Below are 21,903 nucleotides of genomic sequence, written 5' to 3'. Positions count from 1 at the left end.
CAAGTCGCGCGCGCGGTCGTCGACGTCGTTTTGCGCGCCGCCGCCGCGAGTGTGCCAAGTGCCAGTGGACTTTGCCATCGGCAGCCACAGCCGCGTAACCAGGGGATATTCTTCAATTCAACAAAATCAATGTAAATATCTGGTTTATTGTCAATAATCACGTTCCGCGAGAGTCAATCTATTGATTGTTCTGTTTTTTACACATACCGCTGTCCACTCATCTTTGCCAGTTCTGTCCGCTGTGATGTTTGTCTCTCAAAATAACCAATAAATTTGCTCACTCTACCATTTCGTTCTTGCCTCAGCTCTGTCGTTCTTCCTCTCTCCCTACCTCTTATTTTTTTTACTTCGTTTATTTTGCTTCTACATAATCTCCAAACGTTTTTATTTCTTTCTATTTCATTCACTTTGTGCTAAGTCTCGCACCGTCATATCTTATCGAAAGGTTACACAGAAATTTTTTTTTTGTAAATTGCGTGCTCTTTTCATTTACTAACATAATGTACAATTACCATGCTAATTGAATATCTTTTTCTATTTATAACATCACTATAAGTATACAAGTTTTCCGTAATATACGTCATTTTATGCTCATTTAAATAAAATATTTGTTTAGATGTTTTTGCTCAATAACCACATATGTGTACCATGTACCTTTCCATTGTTTACTTTAACCCATGGCCTTTTAAGAGCTTCATAAAAGTATATTTGGTTGGCTTTTACACCTTAATTATTATTTGCTTTATAGATTTCTTTGAACAATATATAAATCATACTTTTTTGAAAAACTCATTAAATTATTGTTACAAGTAGCATTGGTGACTACATTCACTATATGCTTCAATCTGCAATAACAGTTTTTATTTGTGTCCTGTAGCTTATATAACTGCCAATAAAAAATATTATTATAGAAGGATATTTTGTTTTTCTTATAGGATTATTAAGTTTATAAATTTTATAGTTTGTCAATGATAACCTTAGAGTATATCAAAGTGTGAAAAAGCTCAAAAACTATGTGACAGAAATGCAAACATAAATATTAAATTTTAATTAAATTTTGTTTTCCTATTCTTATATAATAGATGAGTGCGTGAAGATAAATTTTTACCATCTGGATTTGTCAGACCAAGACATTTTTAAAACTTGTGAGAGAAGTAAAAAAGGATATTCATTGGTCATAATGAAGGTTGTCGCATTAATTAGTGGTGGAAAGGATTCTTCCTTCAATATGATGCAGTGTGTTGCTGCAGGACATGAAATAGTAGCACTGGCAAATTTATATCCTGTTGGGAAAGGTAAACTTTCCAAAATAAATTAATTCTTATATCTTGAGACAGCATTAAATTAAATTTATAAAGTGTTATTTAATACCTACTGATGTAAACTTATATTATTTATTGAGCTAATATAAATACACTATGAAAGCAAATATTTTTTAGATGAGTTGGACTCATACATGTTCCAAACAGTTGGTCATCAGGGAATACAGTTTATTGGAGAAGCAATGGGTTTACCTTTGTATCGAGAGCCAACTTTCGGAAGATCAAAAATGCAAGCAAAGCATTACTTGCCTACTGCAGATGACGAAGTCGAAGATTTATACAGATTATTAAAAAAAGTCAAGGTTAATTGATTATAAACATGTCATTAATTAGTATATAACATAAATTGAGGACAACTCAAGTAAATTAAAAGAATTTTTCATTTATAGGACAGAGAGGATATTCAGGCAGTGGCTTCTGGTGCTATTTTCAGTGATTATCAACGGATAAGAGTAGAAAATGTGTAAGAACATTTTATCAAACATAATTCTAATTGTAAAATAAAGTATAAAAGTTTTATTTCAAATAAGACTTAATTTTAGGTGTAGTCGTTTAGGTTTATTATCATTGTCATATTTATGGAGGCGAGATCAAGAAGAACTATTAAAGGAAATGGTAGAATGTTCTGTTAATGCTGTTATCATAAAAGTTGCATCATTAGGTTTAGAAGCAAGACATTTAGGAAAATCTATCTCTGAAATGCAATCACATCTCGCCAAAATGGTAAGTAAATGTCTTAATGACTGATGAAAGCTTTGAAAATTCTACTTGTTGTCTTACATGAGTTTTGGATAAGCTCCAAATTTGAGACTTTAATGATAGAACCTAGAGCAACAGGTTATTTTAAAAGCTTTAGATGTGAGAATACTCAGAGGTATTACAATAAACTGTTGTAAAAATAAGCATTCAAGTTGACTATGCAGACTATACAAAAAAGTTGAAGAATGAATTATTAAAATTAAAATGACTAATAAGCTTTTTATTCTGCAGAAAGAAAAATATGGTCTAAATGTATGTGGAGAAGGAGGAGAATATGAAACGTTTACTTTGGATTGTCCTTTGTACATTAAAAGTATTGTAATGTAAGTTACTTAAAAATTTATTGATATAATTATTGTACATAAAAAATGATCCTTTTCCAGAGACGAATATGAAAGTGTGGTGCACTCAAATGACGATATTGCACCAGTTGGGTACCTGAATTTCAAGAAGATGCACTTACAAAGTAAAAATGTATGATTAATTTTTAAATCAGCCGAAAATAACTATCGCATCATAAACGTAAATTCTTATTTTTGTCGTTAAAATGTTTTAGAGTGGTATAGAAAATATGTCACTACAAGAAAGACTGAATAATGTGGCGGTGAAAACTCCATTTGATTACATTTCTGAAATAGTTGGACCAGATTTACAAGATGGTTGTAATTTATCTGAAGATGACAATGATGAACAGGAGAAGGATAACAAAGACTCACAAACGTCAAACACATGTAAGAAATTATTAAGAAAGCAGAGTCACATTATCATAAGCTTTTGCATAAATATAACACCACAAATTTCCAGGTCAACTTAGTCCGTCAAGTCTTACAGAAATAATATGCGAAACTAAAGAGTACCCTGATGTTCCAAGTACTAATAAAAATCAAACTGGCTGGTACTGGTTTGGTAGCATTGTTGGGAAAAATCCTGATGCTAAGCTTGCAATGTCGGAAGCGTTAGATAGTTTAACAGGTAAGTAACTGAAATAATATTGATGTTGTAAAGTACTAAACTAATATTTGTGTTGAAATTACAGATCTAGTCGAAAAAGAAAATTTAGAAATAACAGATCTTGTTGCTGTGACGATGTTTTTAAAAGATTTATCGAGTTACGCGGAAATAAACGAAGTTTATGTATCGAAGCTTGCAAAAGTTAATCCTCCAGTGAGGGTGTGTACAGAGATTCCTATTAATTTTCACGTAGTTTTGGATGCACTTGCGTATAAAAAAGTCGAAGAAGATGAGACAAGTGATAAAGTTGTTCATAAACGACATACGATGCATGTTCAAAGTATAAGTAATTGGGCGCCTGCCAATATCGGACCTTATTCACAAGCTATTCGAGTAAGTAAATAAACGGCTTATATGCGTTTATTGATTAACTGAGTTGATAAATATATAGACACATATGATTCTGATTCTACATTGTACAAACGTTTTTCGCATTCGCTATGGGTATCAAAACAGGTTTCTCGAGATACGTTCTCGCTTGAATATTTGCTTACTATATGAAGATATGAGAATTAAAGTTCAGGAATAAACATAATAAAATCAAGTTATTTTGGAATAGGTAGGCGATATAATTTCAGTGGCCGGTCAAATCCCTTTGGTACCAGGTACTATGTCGATCTTGGATTCGGACATAAAGCGTCAGTGCCGTTTAACGCTAAGACACGTGAATCGTATCGTCAAGGCAATGGACTCAAACACTGAGCTGAGGCACATCGTTCAAGGCATCTGCTTCCTGACCCACCCAAGCTACATCCCCGCTGCGCGTAAGGAGTGGGAAAAACGCACGAACAACGCCATCGTCGACTATGTGGTGGTGTCGAACCTCCCACGCGGTGCCCAGGTCGAGTGGTGTGTCTGGGCACATCGCGACAACAATAGATTCGAATGTAAGTTAAGGCTATTGTTAGATGTCGTACGCAACCTCGTCCAAATCGCACGTATGCTTTTATTAGATTGTCGCCGCCTAGAAGCACGTTTCTGCGCGCATTCCATTCGTATTTTTATTAAGCAAGCGATGCCTATTTCCTTTTGTTTACCTTTATTTGACTTTTTTTGTCCCTTTTCACGTGTAGATGAGGAAACAGGCAAGTGTGTCGGCAACTTCAAGGTCGCCATCCGGCGGAGATGGAACTATGAAAACAATGTCTCGGCAATAGTGTGCTACCTGTCTACCAGTATGTCTTCCCTTTATCATCACTCTATCTCATTAAGGTTGTTAAGAGAGTTATGCTATTGCGACAGATTTTTTCGACTTGATATTGTTTATTGTGATGTAATTAGTCAACCAAGAATGCCTCGACGTTCATCGTTAAAATTAGACCCCGGCAGTTACATAATATTATCTATTTTCTAACGATACAATAGCATAATTATCTGGTACAATTACGAGTACCGATTCATGCAAGACTGAGACGTTGAATGAATAATTTGCAGGCTCGTCCAATTCAACGGGTAACTTGACATCTGAGACGAGCAGCATCTCGTCGGTCGAGCTGACGTTGGCTGAGCTCGTAGAGGCGTTCGAATACTTCGTGTGCAAATTGACCAAGGGCTCGCAGGTGGAAAATCCGCCGTGCAATCTGAGGATCTTCTACAGGGTAGGCAGTTTACCGGATCTGAATTTAATTCAGCAAGCGCTCCAACAAATGGTCGGTCGCAATCTTGTCACGACTATCATACCCACGCGGCACTTGCACAACTTTAGCACCTTCCTCTCAGTCTGCGGCATCAGACACGAATAGACAGCAGACTACGTTGTATATCTGTTTTAAGCACGCGCCGCGATTCTTCATGATATTTGTCAATTATCGGAGGAAACATCGATAAGTCGCGTGCTTACCAAGCCATACAGGCAGTCGCAAGTTACTTTCACGCATTCTGGGCCTATAAAAAATGAACAATACTCAATACTATACGTTGGTGCGTGCACCGTGATGATTATTAGAAACCCGCCAAAAAAAGTTGTTGTTTTTTGTACATGTGATATAGATTACCTTTTTAGAAAAGACCTCTGTTTGTTGTTGAAATTAGTTGAACAAGCCTTACTTTTTATTAACTTGAATGATAGTTTAGAATAATATTAAAATCATTACCTATTTTAAGTTACGTTTGTGGGTGAGGCTACCTGTACGGTTCGGTGACATTACGATCGATATTTATCGACGATATATGTAGATATATCTCTTTCACGTTTTTGCCTAGTCAACGGGTCGTGTGCAATCCTCATGAGACCGTCCCGTAAGTGGTAAGTGCTCTGAAAAATGTGATCTGCTTATCTATATAAACTTGTACAACACGAAAGTTGACATTCAACCTTCATAAAAGGCAGGTAAAATATCTTAAACGTTATACATGCCACTCATTTCTGCTCGATACTTTTTTTATCGTTTATGTGTCCGGCTGCGACTCGCGAGGAATGTTCATTGCGTGTTCTTTACCTAATTTATATAAAAAAACACAAAGAAAAATAATAATTTTAATAACGTACGAACTTTTATGATGACTCGCCACGTACTTTTAATGCTCGTGAGCAACGAATTATAATCAATGTCACATTGACTTTATATCATTTTCCTTGAGAGCGAGACAATTTTAAAGTACATCACTCTGATGTATAATAAAAAGTGACCTTGTTATTACAAAAAAGAAAGCGTCTCCGACTGTTTTGTTTGAAAGAAATAAAACAATGATTTTTTTTAATTCATTATTGTGTGGTTTTGTGGAATTGTAAGTTGTTGTAAAGAGTACGTGTGTGAAAGAAAATAATTGAGAGAGTGAGAGGAAGAGAAAGACCAACAGAAATACTGGACAAACTTTTTTGAGAAATTTGCTATTCATTCTTTACCATGTACATAATGAAAATAAGTTGAAAATGCTCTTAAATGTGTTACGGACATCAAATGAAATCGCTTAAATACCTCAGAGATAAATTTGTTCTTGTTGGCGCACGATGAAGTCGAGTTAAGTGTATTTGAAAATCTTATAAAGATATCTATATCGCAAGAGTGATTGTCAAAGAAATAACAAAAAGTCGACCATAAAGGGTGTATACAATTGTATAAGCAGAAAGGTTCTGTTCGTGTGATACAATTGTTAACAAGAGTACTATAAATATGTATAGGGTTTAAATAAATAATTTTATCTAAATCTAAAAAAGAAAACCGAAATACTTGGAAATGATATCAAAGCAAAAAATAAAGATAATAGAATATATTTTTTAACAAAATGAAATATTTTATTATTTATACTTTGTTGCATGCTGCGCGAAAAAATTGATTTGGTTGCATAATTATTACACATATGAAATCAATCTACAGTTGTGGAATGAAAATGAATTCAAGTATCATAGATTTTCATTATTGTTATTTATTGAAACATCTCAAAGTTCCTTAATAAAAAATGCCTAAAATGTACACTTGTTCATCCACTTAATATAAAATGAAAAAAATGATAGCATACTGCTTATTTTTGAATACATATCTTCAATCCGTGAGTATGATTATTTATTTCTTTTAAATGATTTTCTTTACAATAAAAACTAAAAACATATATAAATGTAATTTAATGAAAAGTTCAAAATCGTGTTCGTCGTTGAATAACAGATACCACAGGGTCATTCGCGAAAAAAAAAATACTTGTCACTGATATACCATCGTTATTTTCATGAGGAATTCCTCTATCATATTGTGAAAAAATGTACATCACTCTGTGATTATCCCTCTCTCAAAGTACAAGAATCAACGTAAAAACTCACACATAATTATTAGTTTTTTATCTTTTAAAAGTAAAATATCCAATGCGACTACGTTTTAAAAGTTTTTGACGTCAATGGTTTTACGAGATGTTGTCGATTAGGAGAGCAAAACTCACACAGATAATTTCTCCTGTCAATTGTCATTCCCTTGGTTTCCACGCATTCTGAAACGATAATGACAGTTTGTTATTAAATAAAATTTACTTCAAATCTCGATCAATTATATCTTCATTTACTAAACTACTTATTTATAATACCCTTTGCATGCTCACAAATAATTAATCATACATAGGATATTTTAAAATTTTTCAATTACTTTTGTAATAGTTTTATGTTCTTAGTTTGGATACGGAGTGTATATCTACATTTCTTTTGGAAAAATTAAAAACACTTTTTGTAACTTTGACGAACAACTTACGATCATTATATTTTTTTCAGGTTTTTAAACACATGAAACAGTTTCAATTAGTACTAAAAATTTAGTAAAAATTTTGTATTTAAGTTCATGATGATATGATAGTTGAGTGCAGGTGAAGGTGATCTATGATTTTACAGATATGTGATACTGCAAGGTATTTTTCCTATAATTTTTCTTATATCCTTATATTATTATGTGGAAAAAATCAACATTTTCAAAATGAAAAAAGTTATTATTTAATCAAAGTGTTTTCATATTCATAAATGTAAATTAAATAATGCATCAAGCTAAAAAATATACTTTGCAGTAACCAGTGTGAAAAAAGGTTAACAGATTGATTGGAGATCAGGTTGTGAATGAAAATAATGCGTTACCCAAGTGCAGATATTTGTCACATGCTCCGCAATGCACAAGATTTGGCTCCTGGTCGAGTCGTGTAGCATTATGACAGCGGCTGCAGTGCGGACAATAGCGACCTTTTCGCCAGAGCCTTGTTACGGTGAAAATGAGTTAATGGGTTAGTGAGACGATAACACACCATATTGATCTTTTTTTGTTAACGAAACATTCTCTTTTCAAATAGCTAAATCAAAGAGAATCAGGAATAAATATGAAGGATATAATTGCAAACAAATATTCTCAGAAGTATAAGAATTAAATTATTCAGAGTGCTGCGGTACTGCAACAATTTTCGAGTAATTATTTTCTTCGCGGAAAGCTTATATCTGAAAGTTAACGATTTAATCAAAGATGTGATAATTATATAAATATTAAAAACTAATTGCAATTACACTGAACTTGAGTTAAATAAAATAAAGAAACTTTTGAGGTGAATACATACTATGAAATATTGAATGGTTAAATGAACTTATTGAATCATTTAAAAATTCTATTAAATACATGTTTGAAAATTCAGCAATCTATGCACAAGGTGCGTTAAATAAGACTACTTTGTGCCAATGAAATCATAAAAAAATAATTTAATCCCATGGAAATCAATATGGTTTGAATGTTGAAATAGATAAAAGCTTTAAGCAGTTTGGAATAAAGGTGATGAAGATAGATAAATAAAATAGCATCATGTGAATATGAAGTAGATTTAGGTTGTTATTTGAGGAGAAACCGTATTTTATTCAGCTTTAATTTAGAGTAAAATTATTAAAAGTAAGCAGAAAAAATCATCATCGCAAAATACACAAAATCAAATATTCAATATAAATGAGCTACGATTTCTAAACACTTTTTTAAAATGTTATTTTGGTGGATTTCTGAAGAAAAATAATTAAGTGGTTATTTTTATCAGATCATGACTTTATCAACAAATATTACCAACAAAATTATCCTATCCAATAGTATCATTCTAAATACTAAGAAATAGGACTCAATAGTAACTAGAATCAAGGTAGGTAGATTTCCATCTACATATAAACATGGAAATCTCTCATATTTTTCATTTATATGACATTAAATTATTATTATATTAACATAAACAACACAAGAAATAAGATTTTTATTGTTAGGAATGAACAACTTAATTACAAAATTGGAAGTTTGAAAGACTACATGGAATTGCTAATTCGATTACTATGAAATCCCAACATCTAGTGAGTGACAAAAAAGATGAATAACGTAGGATTACAAAAAATACTTACTTTGAACAAGGAACGCAGAATGTGGAGACATATACTCTTGTGTTTTTGTCACCTTTTTTGAACTCGTGCTGCCATTGTGCCACGCTATTTCTGTCTGAATTAGCACCTCCGGGTTCTTTGGATCCGCAGTTTGCGCATACAGCGCATTCTTGGCAATGCCACCGGCCCTGTGGCACTCTCCTCAGGCCCACGCAGTAAATATGATACCTAGTATAAAATTTCGATAAAGATCCATATCTATAGGTAGATGTTCTAGTCCTACATATACTGACGGAAAAAGTTAAGATTACCCTCTATCACACATATCACAGAAGAGCATTTTATCTTCATCGGCAGGATCGTGACATTGAGCGCATGTTTTGCAATCTGTGCATTGCCACGCGTAGGCTCTAATGTGGGGCACCATATCCAGTGTCAATTCAATACACGAAGGATGAACTATAACAGAAACATATACAATGATAAGTTTTTACAGAATATATTATAAAAAAAAAAAAAAAATACGTAAACAAGCTTACCATTTCCGTTACAAGTGCCGCACACTATAAGGGTTTCGGGTCGATTGTTTTTATTTAGATGATTTGAGCACATTTTACATTTAATAGATGGATCAAGAGTTAGCTCCATATCTACTTCGTCCATCGTCGATTGGGAACCTTCGGTATCCTGAGTGCCTTCACTAGACGTTGAGCTATATTGACGAAAGAAAAAAAATACAATACTTTCAAATTTTATACGCATTCCAGCATGAAAACCACAAAAGTTGTGAATTCACCTTGAGTCGTCCGACGATGAATCGCTGTCGCTATCACTTTGAGAGCCCTCGGACTGACTGTCGAACTTTCTCTCGTTTGGTCTTGTAGGTCCATAAACTACAGTGTTCAATGGATAATATCTAAAAAAGAATATTGATAACAATGAAGAGGTTCATTAGAACGTTACTATCTAAAATGAAATAAACATCTTTTGGAAAATGAGGAAACGCACCGAAGTTCGGCAGGTTTATACTCTCTGAAATAGTCGGTGTACTGGCCGGTGATAAGTGCGCAGGGGTAGTTACTTCCTCGTCTAAACGGATCGTATTTGGGCGGACGCCTGGGCATGTGTATTGTGAAAGTCTGCAGGTCAAGGCTACATCTGCGCGACTCTTGGCGCGCTTTATTGAAACCAGAATTCCAAGAGATGGCTGACTGCATGGCCATTTCAGCGAGATCGATTCTGTTGCGCTCGGCATTGGCTGCTGCCGACAGCTCCTTTTGTTTCTTTGAATGCTCCTTAGCTGCTTTTTCTCGCATATGTTTGCGGTACTCTTCGTACTGTTCTGGGAAATCGCTACACATTATGTCAAGCACCTCTGAGCTTGAAACCGCCGTCAGACCTGTAAGCACTCAAGGTAAGTCATGATACTTGTCTTTTTTAAATGTTTAATGATGATAATAAAAAGGTAACCAACCCATATCACACATGGACTCGCTCACGAGAGCGTTTTCCCTGAGAAAGTTCCTTTCCTCCATGTCAACCATGCGCCTCTTGAGATCAGGATACTTGCGTTTGAAGCTTTTGACGCCGAGATACTGAGAGATTTGTTCTTGAATCATGAAAGTCTCGCCACGGCTACCGACAGGCTTGAGCTCGTTAATTTTGTCGGACGATGGCCACTCATATTCGGCGATTTTGTCGACAGTGAATGGGCCCTCGTCGGGATCGAAGCTGATTTCCATGCGCCGATTTTTCGGTTGTTTCACCTTCTCGCTCTCGGTTGTCGCAGTGCTCAACACGCTGTTCTGCGACTCCTCGTTTACCAGCGTATCCACTACACCTACGGGCATCGTTTTTTATTACAAACATGACGTTCCCCTTGCTCTCTGCACTACACTTGCTCGCTTGCTTATTTCAGTTGCAGCGCGATCTATTTACACGCTCTAACCCGAGATAGACACGCATCGCTTTAAAAATATGAGATATTTTTAGGACGAACGAACCTGCGCTATACACCAAACCGTTGGGGTTTACTAATTTTATGCGCTGCTCTGCTGTTTGTGTCGCACACTAGTGACTTTTCTCCCTACTTTATGACAACTTGAACGCGCGCTTCAATTTATTTTCTTTTGATAGAAATTTGTTGACGCCGGTGTAAGTAGACGTTACTTTTATACCGATATTTGTGCACAACAAAATTCAAATCTACATATTTTTATGAAAATATTATAATCGGATATAGATAAAAACGGATAATACCTGGTGCCGACATGTTACGCGCAGGAGTTTGCGACCTCGAACTTGATTCGGCACTCATTCGAGTCTCCTCATCGATGACAGTTAGCGAAGAAATTGTTTCGTTTCTGCTGAGTGCATCCCCTGTTACCTTCTTGATTGATGGCGCGAGCCAATTTTGTGTGGACTGAATTGCTTCTTTGCCATTATCTACGGCATCGGATTGCTTTCCCTGCTCATCTCTTGTAACTTTTATGATCACAGCACCCTTGTCATCGAGTATCGGTGCTTGTACCATGTGGGAATCACTGGACAGATGCATGCTTGTCACTTGACGACGAGATGGTATTTTAATCACTTCCATACCACCTTCCTGTACTGCTGATGTGCTCTGTAAAATCGATTCACGTAATTTTAAGCATTTGGTAAGCTTGTATTTAAAAACTTTGATGCGTAAACTCACTCGATCGGACATTTTCATGACTTCACATTCCGACGAAGCTTTTGCCGACTCAGTCATGGGGATTATCTCGACTTCGCGAGGTTGCTGAGCAATTTGATTGAGTATTGGTTGATTCAACGCTCTGAATAGCTCTGGCGAATTTTTCATGCTGCTATTGGTATCCACCGGTAATTTCTCTAATGTTATTACAGGTTTGGCATTGTGTTCTATCCCAATGAATTCTTGTTCTACGCGTGGCTTTTTTGCAGGAATGTCTATTGCTTCATTTTTCCGTTTTCCACGGCCTGTATATAAATATTAAAATTGATATTACCAAATAACCTGTAATGACAGAATCTTTGCTTGACGACAGAATTGTAATATATATCGTTTTGAACATTTTGAATCATAAAATGTTAATTTAATGGAATATTTCTTTGATTTTTTAGCAGATGCCAGTCGTTTGTTGACATTTATTCGGTATCTTAGTAACACTTTATAAGCAATTATAGACACTTGTTGTTTTTTCGTTTCAACGGCTTACAGGTATTAGTAATGAAAACTAATAGAAACGTTTATACAAATTGTTGAAGATGTACATCATCACGAGTTACTAATAAAAACTAAAGTATAACGTAATAATAAAAACTACTATTTCATTGCATGTAATTGACATAAAAAGTTAATAACGTGTATAAATATAAAAATAAAAACAAAGAAAAGTAAGTTTACCTCGTCCCCTGCCTCTCTTTGGAGGCGCATAGCTCTTTTGGTTTCTGCAAGTTCTTCTTGGTCTTTCAGAGCCATCTCCAGTCGGAGGAATAATATGTTGCGGTGGTACCTGCTGCAGCATCGTTGCCTGTACTTGTAACTGTGATGGAATCTGCACGCGCATTCCTGATTGATCCAAACTTAATGGATCTCTTGATGGATCCATGCCTGGAAAAGTGGAAACAGCTGGAAGTGCATTGCGCCTAGGTCGACCACGCTTTTTCGGAGTCTTCACAGGTGGCACTTCTTCGATGATCATCACGTCCTGGCTGGAATTCGAGTTTTCATTGACGATTATTAGTTCTGGCCGTGCCTCGATTATCTCACAGTCGGCGGATGACGGTGCCGAATGTTCGGTTGGCACGTTAAGAGTATTCTTACGGTGCTCGCTCATCACTGAATGACCACCTCGTATAGAACGGACCTGAAAATTTTTTATTTTATGAACAAAAGTTACCAAACAAATTTATACATTACTATTATAAATTCGACTAACTTGAGTAATACTTATTTCTTGATTGATAACGCTCATCTGTTGTCGGCTGATACTGCCAGTGTTTGATTCTAAAACTAATTTTTGCGATTGTTGATGGACCTCTTTCTTCGTTGAAATGGGCTGAATAGTAATATCAGGTAGCATTTGTTTTGTAGTTGTATCAACCTTTGTTTTTTTTGATTCAACCGGAGCTATAGTAATTTCTTTTCGCTTGCCGTGTAAATCTACCATTGCATTATTAACTAGCTGACTTTTGATGGGCTCAATGGTTACATCCGAATGGCTTTGCTTGAATGATATTATATCTGTATGATCTGCTTGTGACTTAGCGATTGGAATAGTTGATGTTTTCAGAGGATTTATATCAGTGGGTGTTATAATAGTTGGATGCCCAGTCTTGGAGAGTTTGATCTTCATTTCTAGATGAGAATCATCTTTGGATCTTTGACTGGCAATTCTATAAAAATAAAAAAATCAAATGACTAAGAAAAAGATAGTCAAAAGGAAAAGCATAATAAAGAGACTTACCCATGATCTTTATGTTTCGAGTGTTTAGATTTTTGAGTAATATCTTCATATTCTCTTGAGAATACCGATGGGATAATTGATGGATCGCCAGTTTTTGAAAGTTTAATTTTCATACCAATATGTTGTTCCATTGATTCATGAATGTCTTCTTTAATGGTGTGTACAACAGAAGCATCACCGCTCTTGGATAGCTTTATTTTCATGCCTAAACCAGCTTTGGCGATTGAACTGTCTCCAAGTTCTTCGACAGTCTCCGTCGATATGATAGACGCACTGCCTCCTTTGTTTTTAGCTAACTTAATCTTTACTCCTATTGGCGAGTCTGTACGTTTTATTGGCTCGTCGATGTTTTCTTTAGCAGACTCAGGTGGATCACTAGATATTACCGAGGCATCTCCAGACTTAGATAGTTTTATTTTCATACCGATTGGTGATTCGGTACGTCTCGAACTATCATCTTCGCTGTATTCCGATTTGTCTTGTTGAATGATAGACGCATCACCGGTTTTGGACAACTTAATTTTCATACCAAGCGAAGGAGAATCTTGCTTTTTACCCATTGTCGTTTCCTGGAAAACCGAAGGTAAATGAATAATACTTTTTTAACGGCTTAGCATAAATTCAATGAAATAAATGCATTTGATATAATTTTTGAATAATACATAAAAATGAATAAGGTACCTTACCTGTGTAGTCTCTTTGTTGTCTTGTTGAACAATCGATGCATCGCCAGTCTTGGATAGTTTGATTTTCATACCAATCGGAGCCTCTGGTTTTTTTGAATCATCAACTTTATGGACGAGTTTCTCATTCACCTCTTCCAACTTTTGCGATTCTTCAGAAGACTCAGCTGACTTGGTGATTTTGATCTTCATACCCATCGGGGAGAGCGAGGAAGAAGTACAATCAGCGTGCCAAGTCTCCTCTTGATGACTATCACCGCTTGGTATAATCGATGGATGTCCACCCTTTGATAGTTTCAATTTGATCTTGCCAAGTTTCTGACTGGATAGGCTGTCCTCGGGATTCGGTGAGTCAGACGAGCGAACTTTGGGGCTTTTAGGCGAACGCGGCTCTGAGCACTCAGTTATAGCTGATTTAGCGATTTTCAAAATGATTCTCGGGGAACCTACATTCTCGCATTCCGGCTGCTGCTTATCGCTATTATCTTTTTTTGTTGGTGTATCACTGATTTTTGGCTCTCCACTTGTCGTTTGCCTATCAGGTGAATCTAGTCGCTGCTTTTGTATCAATAGAGCGGTGTTCGGCAACTCAACGAGCTTTGATGTTTCTGGGATTTCAATTTTTGGGGGCTCCTTGTATCGCTCATCTAATACTCCGGTTTTTGGTAAGAATTCTGATGTTAGCCTTGTGTTGATCGAAATCTAGAAAAAGATTAAAATAATTATCATCAAAGTTTAAGATAATAAAAGTTTCGTTACAAGCATTACCTGTAAGATATCTTCTGCAGTCGTTTCTGACGATTCGTTTGATTTTTCAATAGATTCAACATTAGTTAATAAATTTTCATCAACATCTTTGAATTCGCCTGTTTCTTGACTTGCACTTTTAAGTTTTTCCAACTCAAGCTTTTCTAGTTCAAGCTTTTCTTTCCGTTCGTTTTCTAATTTAGCAGCTTCAGATATAATTTCAGCTTCTGATATTGCTATTGGATCGAGTGATGCCTCTGATAAATCTGATATTAGCTCGGAAGCATTGCCACATTCACTTTCTTCCACAGAAACGAATATACTTGAATTTTCTTCATTAGTTGACTCCACTTGTGAACCATGGGTTTGCTCTGACTCCTGAAGAAATTTGACTGCAGACTCCAACTCTGAAATTTCAACTGATGATTCATCAATAACTTTTTCAGTTTCCTCAAGTATGAACTCTGCAGTACTCTCTGATTCATCTCTTGTCAAAAGTTGTTGATCTTTAATTTCTAATGCTGATTTTGGATCTTCTAAAACATTATTTTCTTCTATATTTGTTATCTTTAATGTATCCATTTCAATAACTTGATTTTCAATCTCCATATCTGACTTTGATTTTTCTAAATCACTACTTTGTTCAATATTTTCCATTCGTTCTTTGATTTCCATTAATGATTTCGAATTTTCAAGTTCAGTACTTCTTTCAGTATTTTCAATTTCGACTGTATCTTTTTTCAAAAGATTTGGATCATTAAGTTTCAATGCTGGATTTACTAATGCATCTAATTCCAAAGGTCGTTGATTTTCAATTTCCAATACAGATTGTGCAGTTTTTAAATCATTATTTTCTTCAATATTTTCCACTTCCAATGCATCTGTCTCCAAGAGTTGTTGATCTCCAGTTTTTAATACTGGTATTGAATTTTCAAAATCAATGCTCTCTTTAATACTTTCCATATCTGTATTGCCAAACTCAGTTGTATGATCTGGCATGCAAGTGTTGTATAGATCGTTTATAAAATTATCACTCTGCATTGGGACTGATAACTGACTCGAATCCTGAAATGTTATATCCTGTGTCTTTCTATTAGATGTTAATTTCTTGTTGTCAATTTGATCCGGTATAGAATTAATGATTAATAATGAATCTTGAGATTTTTCTTCTAGTGATGACGTATTTTGGTTTGATGAATTCAATACTTCTGAGTTGTCAAAATTACTCATATTTTTAGTAACAGCTTCCTTTGTTTCTATTACATTATTCAAGCCTGAATCTAAGTCTTTTTCTACTTCATTCAGTATATGGGATATAGATCCTTGAGAGTCCAAATCTTGTTCAATACTACTGACATTTTCTTGAATTACGTTCGGAATTTTATTTTCATCTAAGTTTTCTTTTGTTTCTGTTGATTCGGCATTGACAATGCTGTCAGATATAGGATAATTTAATATGACAATATCTTTAGGTTCACCTTGTGTAATCAACGAACTGTTATTTTGCAGTTCTATTGACGACTCTAATGATAATTTAAAATCCGTTTCCTGTTCATTTTTACTTAAGATTGGTTGTTCATCCTTTTCAATATTATTTTGTGAAACATTAGTATCTATTTTTTCAGAAATTATTGGTATTTTTATTTCTGTATTTATACTTGAAGGGCCTTCCAAAACGACTTTTGTATTGTCACTATTTTGATCATCATTATTTTTGTATACATCTTTTATTGCATCAATATCTTTAGAGTCTTTTATATTTTCACTTTTATCTTCCAAGTTGCAATTTGTTTCTGAAACACTATCATTTTCTAGATAAGCTGAATTATCTTCTTTCAATTCATCAATTTTAGAGAATTCATTGCCATGGACTAACTTATTACATTCAGATATTACACTATTTTCATTTTTATCTTCGTTAATATCTTTTACATGTATATTTTTATCAAGAGTATTTGCTTTTTGATGAGATTTAAAATCCTTATTTTCAATGTTTTCCTCTTTATCAAGTTGTTCATCAATGATTTGACAATTTTCAGTGGAGTCTTGGATTTTAGTATCACTAGTAATAATTTCTTGTGCAGTATCCTTTGTAGAACAACTTTTATTTACTTGAGTAATCTCTATTTGGTTTAAATCTTGTATTTCTTCAGATTTATATATTTTTTCATCTTTCTCTGTATTTTTTTCTTGGTGAAGAATAGACATTTCAATATTCATTTTATGAATATTAGTGTCTTTGGCATAATTAATAACTTCAATTGCTGGAATGTTTGAATTTTCAATTTCATTTTTTATATATTGTTCTTCTGTATCCATTGCTGACCCCTCTTCCAAGTTATCTTTGCTATTGATGATAACATCTGAATTGTCAGAATTTTCAGATGGAAAATGAAGTGCTTGAGTAAAATTAGTCTGACCTATAGATTTGTTCTCTGTACTTTTTGTAACTAGACTATTAAGATCAGATTCTTCAACAGCATCGAATTGTTCTTTAAAAACATTCTGTGAGTCATCTTTCTTCATAAATTCAGATAAGCAGTCAGTCGGATCCATTTCATTAACAACAGAATTGCTTTCACTTTTTTCTATAAGTTGCTGATGCATATCGCTTCTAGTCGTAGAGTGATTGGTTTCATCTTCCAGTATTAAGACAGGCTGATCTTGTGAATGGCTTGGAGATTTTTGCCTATTGTCACTTTCATTTAATAATGTAACATTATTTACACATGATGGTTGAGCTGGGAAATAAATTTCCTCATTTTTATGGTCAGTAGTTTCATTGGCTAATTGGTTATTTTTACTATTTGAGTCTTCAATGGTTTCAAAAGTTTCTGAAATGAAAAAAATATTAAAAGTTTATAATTTTCAATTCTAATTACTGGTGCAGTTATCACTTTGTAAGTATAAAAGTTTTATGAGTAAAAAGTGTATAGTTGTAACAAGAATACTGAGAACAAGAACAAGTACAAGTACAAGAACAAGAACAGCAACAAGAACAACAACAATAATAATAATAATAATAATAATAATAATAATAATAATAATAATAATAATAATAATAATAAGACACACCTCCTAAAACTTCTTGTAAGTCACTGTCTACATTAGAAGTAGAAATAAAATTGTCTAATTCTCTGGAACCATCTAAAATATCACTTAGAGCTATGTTGTCATCTGATATTAGTTCACATTTATTGCTTTTTGCGGAGTGTCCCTGCAAACTATCAGCAAAAGAAATCTCGTTATTATCTAACTTGAAAACATCATCATTATCGTCCATTTTGTGAATATCATCTTTAGTATCAGTAATTATCTTCGATAAAGCATCAATTTCACTTTCAAGGGTGTCTTCACTGGCTACATCCGATGACAAACCACCAATATCACTGATATCCATTTTGCTTGTAACCTTTACTGTATCTCAGGACAATTCAAATTTGTTTTTTTTTTTAGCTTATCACAATTTACTTAAGATTCTGAGCAATAATCGTATTTTTCTTTCTACAGAGCCAGAAGTCCAGAAAAACCCATTTCATGATTCTCGATTAAATCGTTGAAAATCGCGTCCAACAGTCATGTTTATATCTAAAATTGAGATAATTAGAAAGAAACAAATTTCACGCCATGTTTCCATTTGTAAAACAATCTACTGTTTGTTTATTTCAACTTCAATTAGTAAATTGTAAACGTCTTGGTTGTTTCATAACCAATACTCGTCTGTTTTTGTACTTTTTAGCTTGTGAATATATTTGTCTGATTCACTTACTTCTTTATGAAATGCAATAGATGTGCTTCCAATATTACGTCATGTAAAATATTGTTACAAGTAAAGCATCCCAAAAGGTACGTATTTATTTTCAAACAAAAAGTAACAAATAATACAAAATGACGCCAAATGAATCCAGTGCTCGACCTATATGTACTATTTGAGATGAGAGCATTAGAGCAACTATAGCTATAGTATGACAGCTCATATAGGACAGCGGCACAGCGCTTTTTAAGTGATAAAAGTGCTAAGTTTGACCATAGTCGTCAATATTTTGAGGTTAAGTACGTAGCGCGATGATTTGAATAAAAAAAAATTTTCTATTTATTAAATGTTTTTAATAATTGTGTATTTTAAATCGATAAAAAATAGATTGATACAACAATCATTGTAAAACTATATTTACAGATAATAATATAACCAACGAAGTAAATTATTTTAAACTCTTGCTAAGATTTTGGGCATTTCTTTTAATAGATTTAACGAGATTAATTAATTCTGCATTTGTTGCAATATTTTTTCTATTTTTATCTTCGTTTCCTGCTTTTTGGAAAGACTCCTGTAAAAAAATGGTTTATTATCATTATTACAAGTTTGGAAATAAATAATCATCAAATTTGAAAATTAATGATACATACTGTAATTGAATTATTTTCTTTTCGCCTCTTGAGTTTTTCATGTACAAGTGCATCAGTACCTTTTGTTTTACGATAATGAGGATCAGCAGGATCAATATTGTAATGATGAGAAGTATATAACGCATCAAATCGAGAGTCTTTAACATCAACTTCAAAATCATCTTTACTTGCTTCATCTTTCAAATCCTTCTTTCTTTTGCTCAGACGTTTCTTTTTAGATTTTGATAAAGATTCTGCTTCTTCAATTCTTTTCATGCTAAAGTGATGTTTATTATCCTCCTCATCATCCATTAACAAAAGTTCTAACTCAACTTGTCGTTTTTTCTCTTCCTCTTCTTCATCTGAATCAAATTCACTTATTTTAGCGTTTATTTTTCTTTTCTTTGATTTATGTTTGAGGTTTTTCAATTCTTCAGCAAAGTATGGATCATTCATATCAATTCCTTCAGGAATCGACTCGTCACTTTCAGAATCCTCATTTGCATCTTCTTTTAAATTATTTTTTCTTTGTTCTCTTTTGGCTTTTCTCTTTTCTTTACGTTTTTCAATAAATTGTTCAAATTGACCTAATGCTTTGTTTTGCTTTTTCTTAATATCTTGTTTAATCAAGTTTTCAGTTTTTTCTTTATCTTCCAAGCCCCATGAAAATTCTAAATGCACTTCATTTTTTTTATCTTCCTTCTCTTTTTCCAAAGATCTTAATAATGATTTGTATTTTTCTATGGGGTTGTCATTGTCATTTACTTCATCAACTTCTTCCAATTGTTTTTTAACTTGATCTTCAGAGTCATGCTCAACATCACTTGCACATGTAAGTTCATCAGCCAGATAAGCTTGAATATCATCATCTTCAAGTTCATTCAAATTGTTAGAGTTGATTTTTTTTATAATTTCTTGTCTGCCTGTATCAGTTTCATCCCAAGTTAAATCTACCTTCACTTGCTGTAGAGCCGTGGTTGTAAACATTCGTGGCTGATATTTTGTAAGATCTGGTAATTTATCACAAAATTCTTTAGGTTCTTGATCAAATGTCATATTATCAGGAATAAATCTCAAATCTAACTTAGTGGATGATGATTCATATTCAAGGCCATCACATTCAGTATAAATTTTATTAGCTGTACTAGCAGAATTAAAATCTATTACAGCATAATAATACTTGAGACGATTTAATTGATATTTTCTTAACTTTTCCATGCTATAAGATGAACCTTCTTCATTATCATCGTCTAGATTTTCATTGTCTTCATCGCTTTTCTCAGCCTGAGATTCAACTAGTTCAGTTGGTCCCTTAACTTCTTCCTCTTTCATACGTTGTAATCCAAACTCAGAAGGATATATTGTTACACTTTTGATTACTCCTTCTGGAGGCAGAAAAGAATTGAAAAGTACCATCAAATCAACTGCCCTTATTCTATCCCAGTCCATATTACATGCAGCTAATCTACAAGTAATTTCTTCTGTTGTCTCAGCATCTTTATCTAACTCTCCCCAGTCATGCTCTATTTCATTTTCAACATTATCACATTCAGAACTTTCTTCCTCAGATGAACTGTCTGTTAATAATATGCCTTCTCCTCTTGCGTAATCTACACTCAAATCATGCAATTTATCCTTAACTGCTTTATCCAATGTTTTTTCATTTTTCCTTTTCACTTTCAGTTGCTCTTCATTTTTCTTAATTTCTATGTCATTGATTTCATTACCACAATCTTTATCACTTTGTTCTATAGAACTGTTATTTGCAGATTTCTTAACAAGTAGCAAACTACCATTACTAGAAAAGTTTTCACTAATAATATCATCTGTTTCACTTTCTTCTTCAATTGTCTGTTTCGTTTCTATATATTTTTTATCTTTTTCTGAATACTTTGGTTTATTTGATGTCTGTTTCACTGCTTTACTTTTTTCAGATAATTCATTTTCAGATTCATCCTCACTACTTGACAGTTCATAATATTTTTTCAAGTTTTCTGTGGATGATTGATTGACAGGCCGTCCTCTCTTATCCACTGTATATTTTACTGCAAATTTTTTATCTTTGAACATGGATTGAAAACGTTTGTCTATTTTAACTTTTCGTTCATTTTTAGGTATTCTTCTGAATTTGGGATCTTTTGCTATATGAGCAAAGCGCTTGTCTTTTAACATTTCTTCCATTTTGAAATATGAACTGAAAAGAGATATATTATGTAAATATTGTTTTAAATATAGTGCTAAATAATAATTTACTTTGATTCAATTTAAGAAATATAGAAAATAACAAATAAAAATCTTAGAGGTTACCTTCAGACAAACAACTTATTTATTAAGAGTCTTTGACATAAATATATAAACAATACTTCTCGAATTTCATAAACTTTGAAAAACTTTTGTTAACTCATACAATTTATCAAAAGTATCAGTTTTTTTAGTGCAATGAATAAAACATGATCATGAGACAGTACCCTAATTCGTCTGCCCGGTGTATTGAATGTGTTGATGCACGCTGCCACAGCACACCACGTGCGGACGTATGGGAGGCCAGCCATTACCGACGACGACACGCGAATACGTCACAAAACGCGGGAAAACAAATTTAAAGCTCAATCAAAACTTAAAGTTGATAATTAAATTAAATTTCAATTAAAATTATATAAATCTTACATCGTTAGTTTAACTTAATATAAATGTTGTTGATCTATGTAAAGTCATTATTT

General features: G+C 33.6%; 3 protein-coding genes across 3 annotated transcripts; 1 reads left to right on the top strand and 2 right to left on the bottom strand.

The window, feature by feature from the left end:
- Nucleotides 1–50: 50 nt before the first annotated feature.
- On the top strand, nt 51–4,834 carry LOC131669005 (uncharacterized). Its single transcript, XM_058943535.1, has 13 exons — nt 51–131; nt 1,083–1,295; nt 1,440–1,624; nt 1,712–1,785; nt 1,865–2,045; nt 2,313–2,404; nt 2,465–2,555; nt 2,638–2,812; nt 2,886–3,053; nt 3,118–3,425; nt 3,652–3,979; nt 4,166–4,267; nt 4,527–4,834. The coding sequence occupies exons 2-13, from the start codon at nt 1,181–1,183 to the stop codon at nt 4,832–4,834; spliced, it is 2,127 nt and encodes a 708-aa protein (XP_058799518.1). The 5' UTR covers nt 51–131; nt 1,083–1,180.
- A 2,060-nt stretch (nt 4,835–6,894) lies between these two features.
- LOC131669003 (uncharacterized) lies at nt 6,895–18,714 on the bottom strand. The gene is made up of 17 exons (XM_058943533.1): nt 18,567–18,714; nt 17,873–18,385; nt 14,819–17,631; nt 14,054–14,752; nt 13,368–13,936; nt 12,840–13,296; nt 12,305–12,767; nt 11,594–11,877; nt 11,155–11,521; nt 10,370–10,729; nt 9,904–10,294; nt 9,692–9,811; nt 9,435–9,607; nt 9,207–9,354; nt 8,917–9,123; nt 7,639–7,754; nt 6,895–7,010 (listed from the first exon to the last, which is right to left on the bottom strand). Exons 2-17 carry the CDS (start codon nt 18,195–18,197, stop codon nt 6,895–6,897), a joined length of 7,608 nt encoding a protein of 2,535 aa, XP_058799516.1. The 5' UTR covers nt 18,198–18,385; nt 18,567–18,714.
- A 273-nt stretch (nt 18,715–18,987) lies between these two features.
- On the bottom strand, nt 18,988–21,668 carry LOC131668973 (ESF1 homolog). Its single transcript, XM_058943494.1, has 3 exons — nt 21,491–21,668; nt 19,205–21,377; nt 18,988–19,125 (listed from the first exon to the last, which is right to left on the bottom strand). Exons 2-3 carry the CDS (start codon nt 21,362–21,364, stop codon nt 19,000–19,002), a joined length of 2,286 nt encoding a protein of 761 aa, XP_058799477.1. The 5' UTR covers nt 21,365–21,377; nt 21,491–21,668; the 3' UTR covers nt 18,988–18,999.
- Between the last annotated feature and the right edge of the window lie 235 nt (nt 21,669–21,903).

This window comes from Phymastichus coffea, unplaced genomic scaffold, assembly GCF_024137745.1.
Source record: "Phymastichus coffea isolate CEN01 unplaced genomic scaffold, Cenicafe_Pcof_1.1 PCOF00085, whole genome shotgun sequence".
NCBI lineage: Eukaryota > Metazoa > Arthropoda > Insecta > Hymenoptera > Eulophidae > Phymastichus > Phymastichus coffea.
This window is presented reverse-complemented; position numbering and strand designations above follow the sequence as displayed.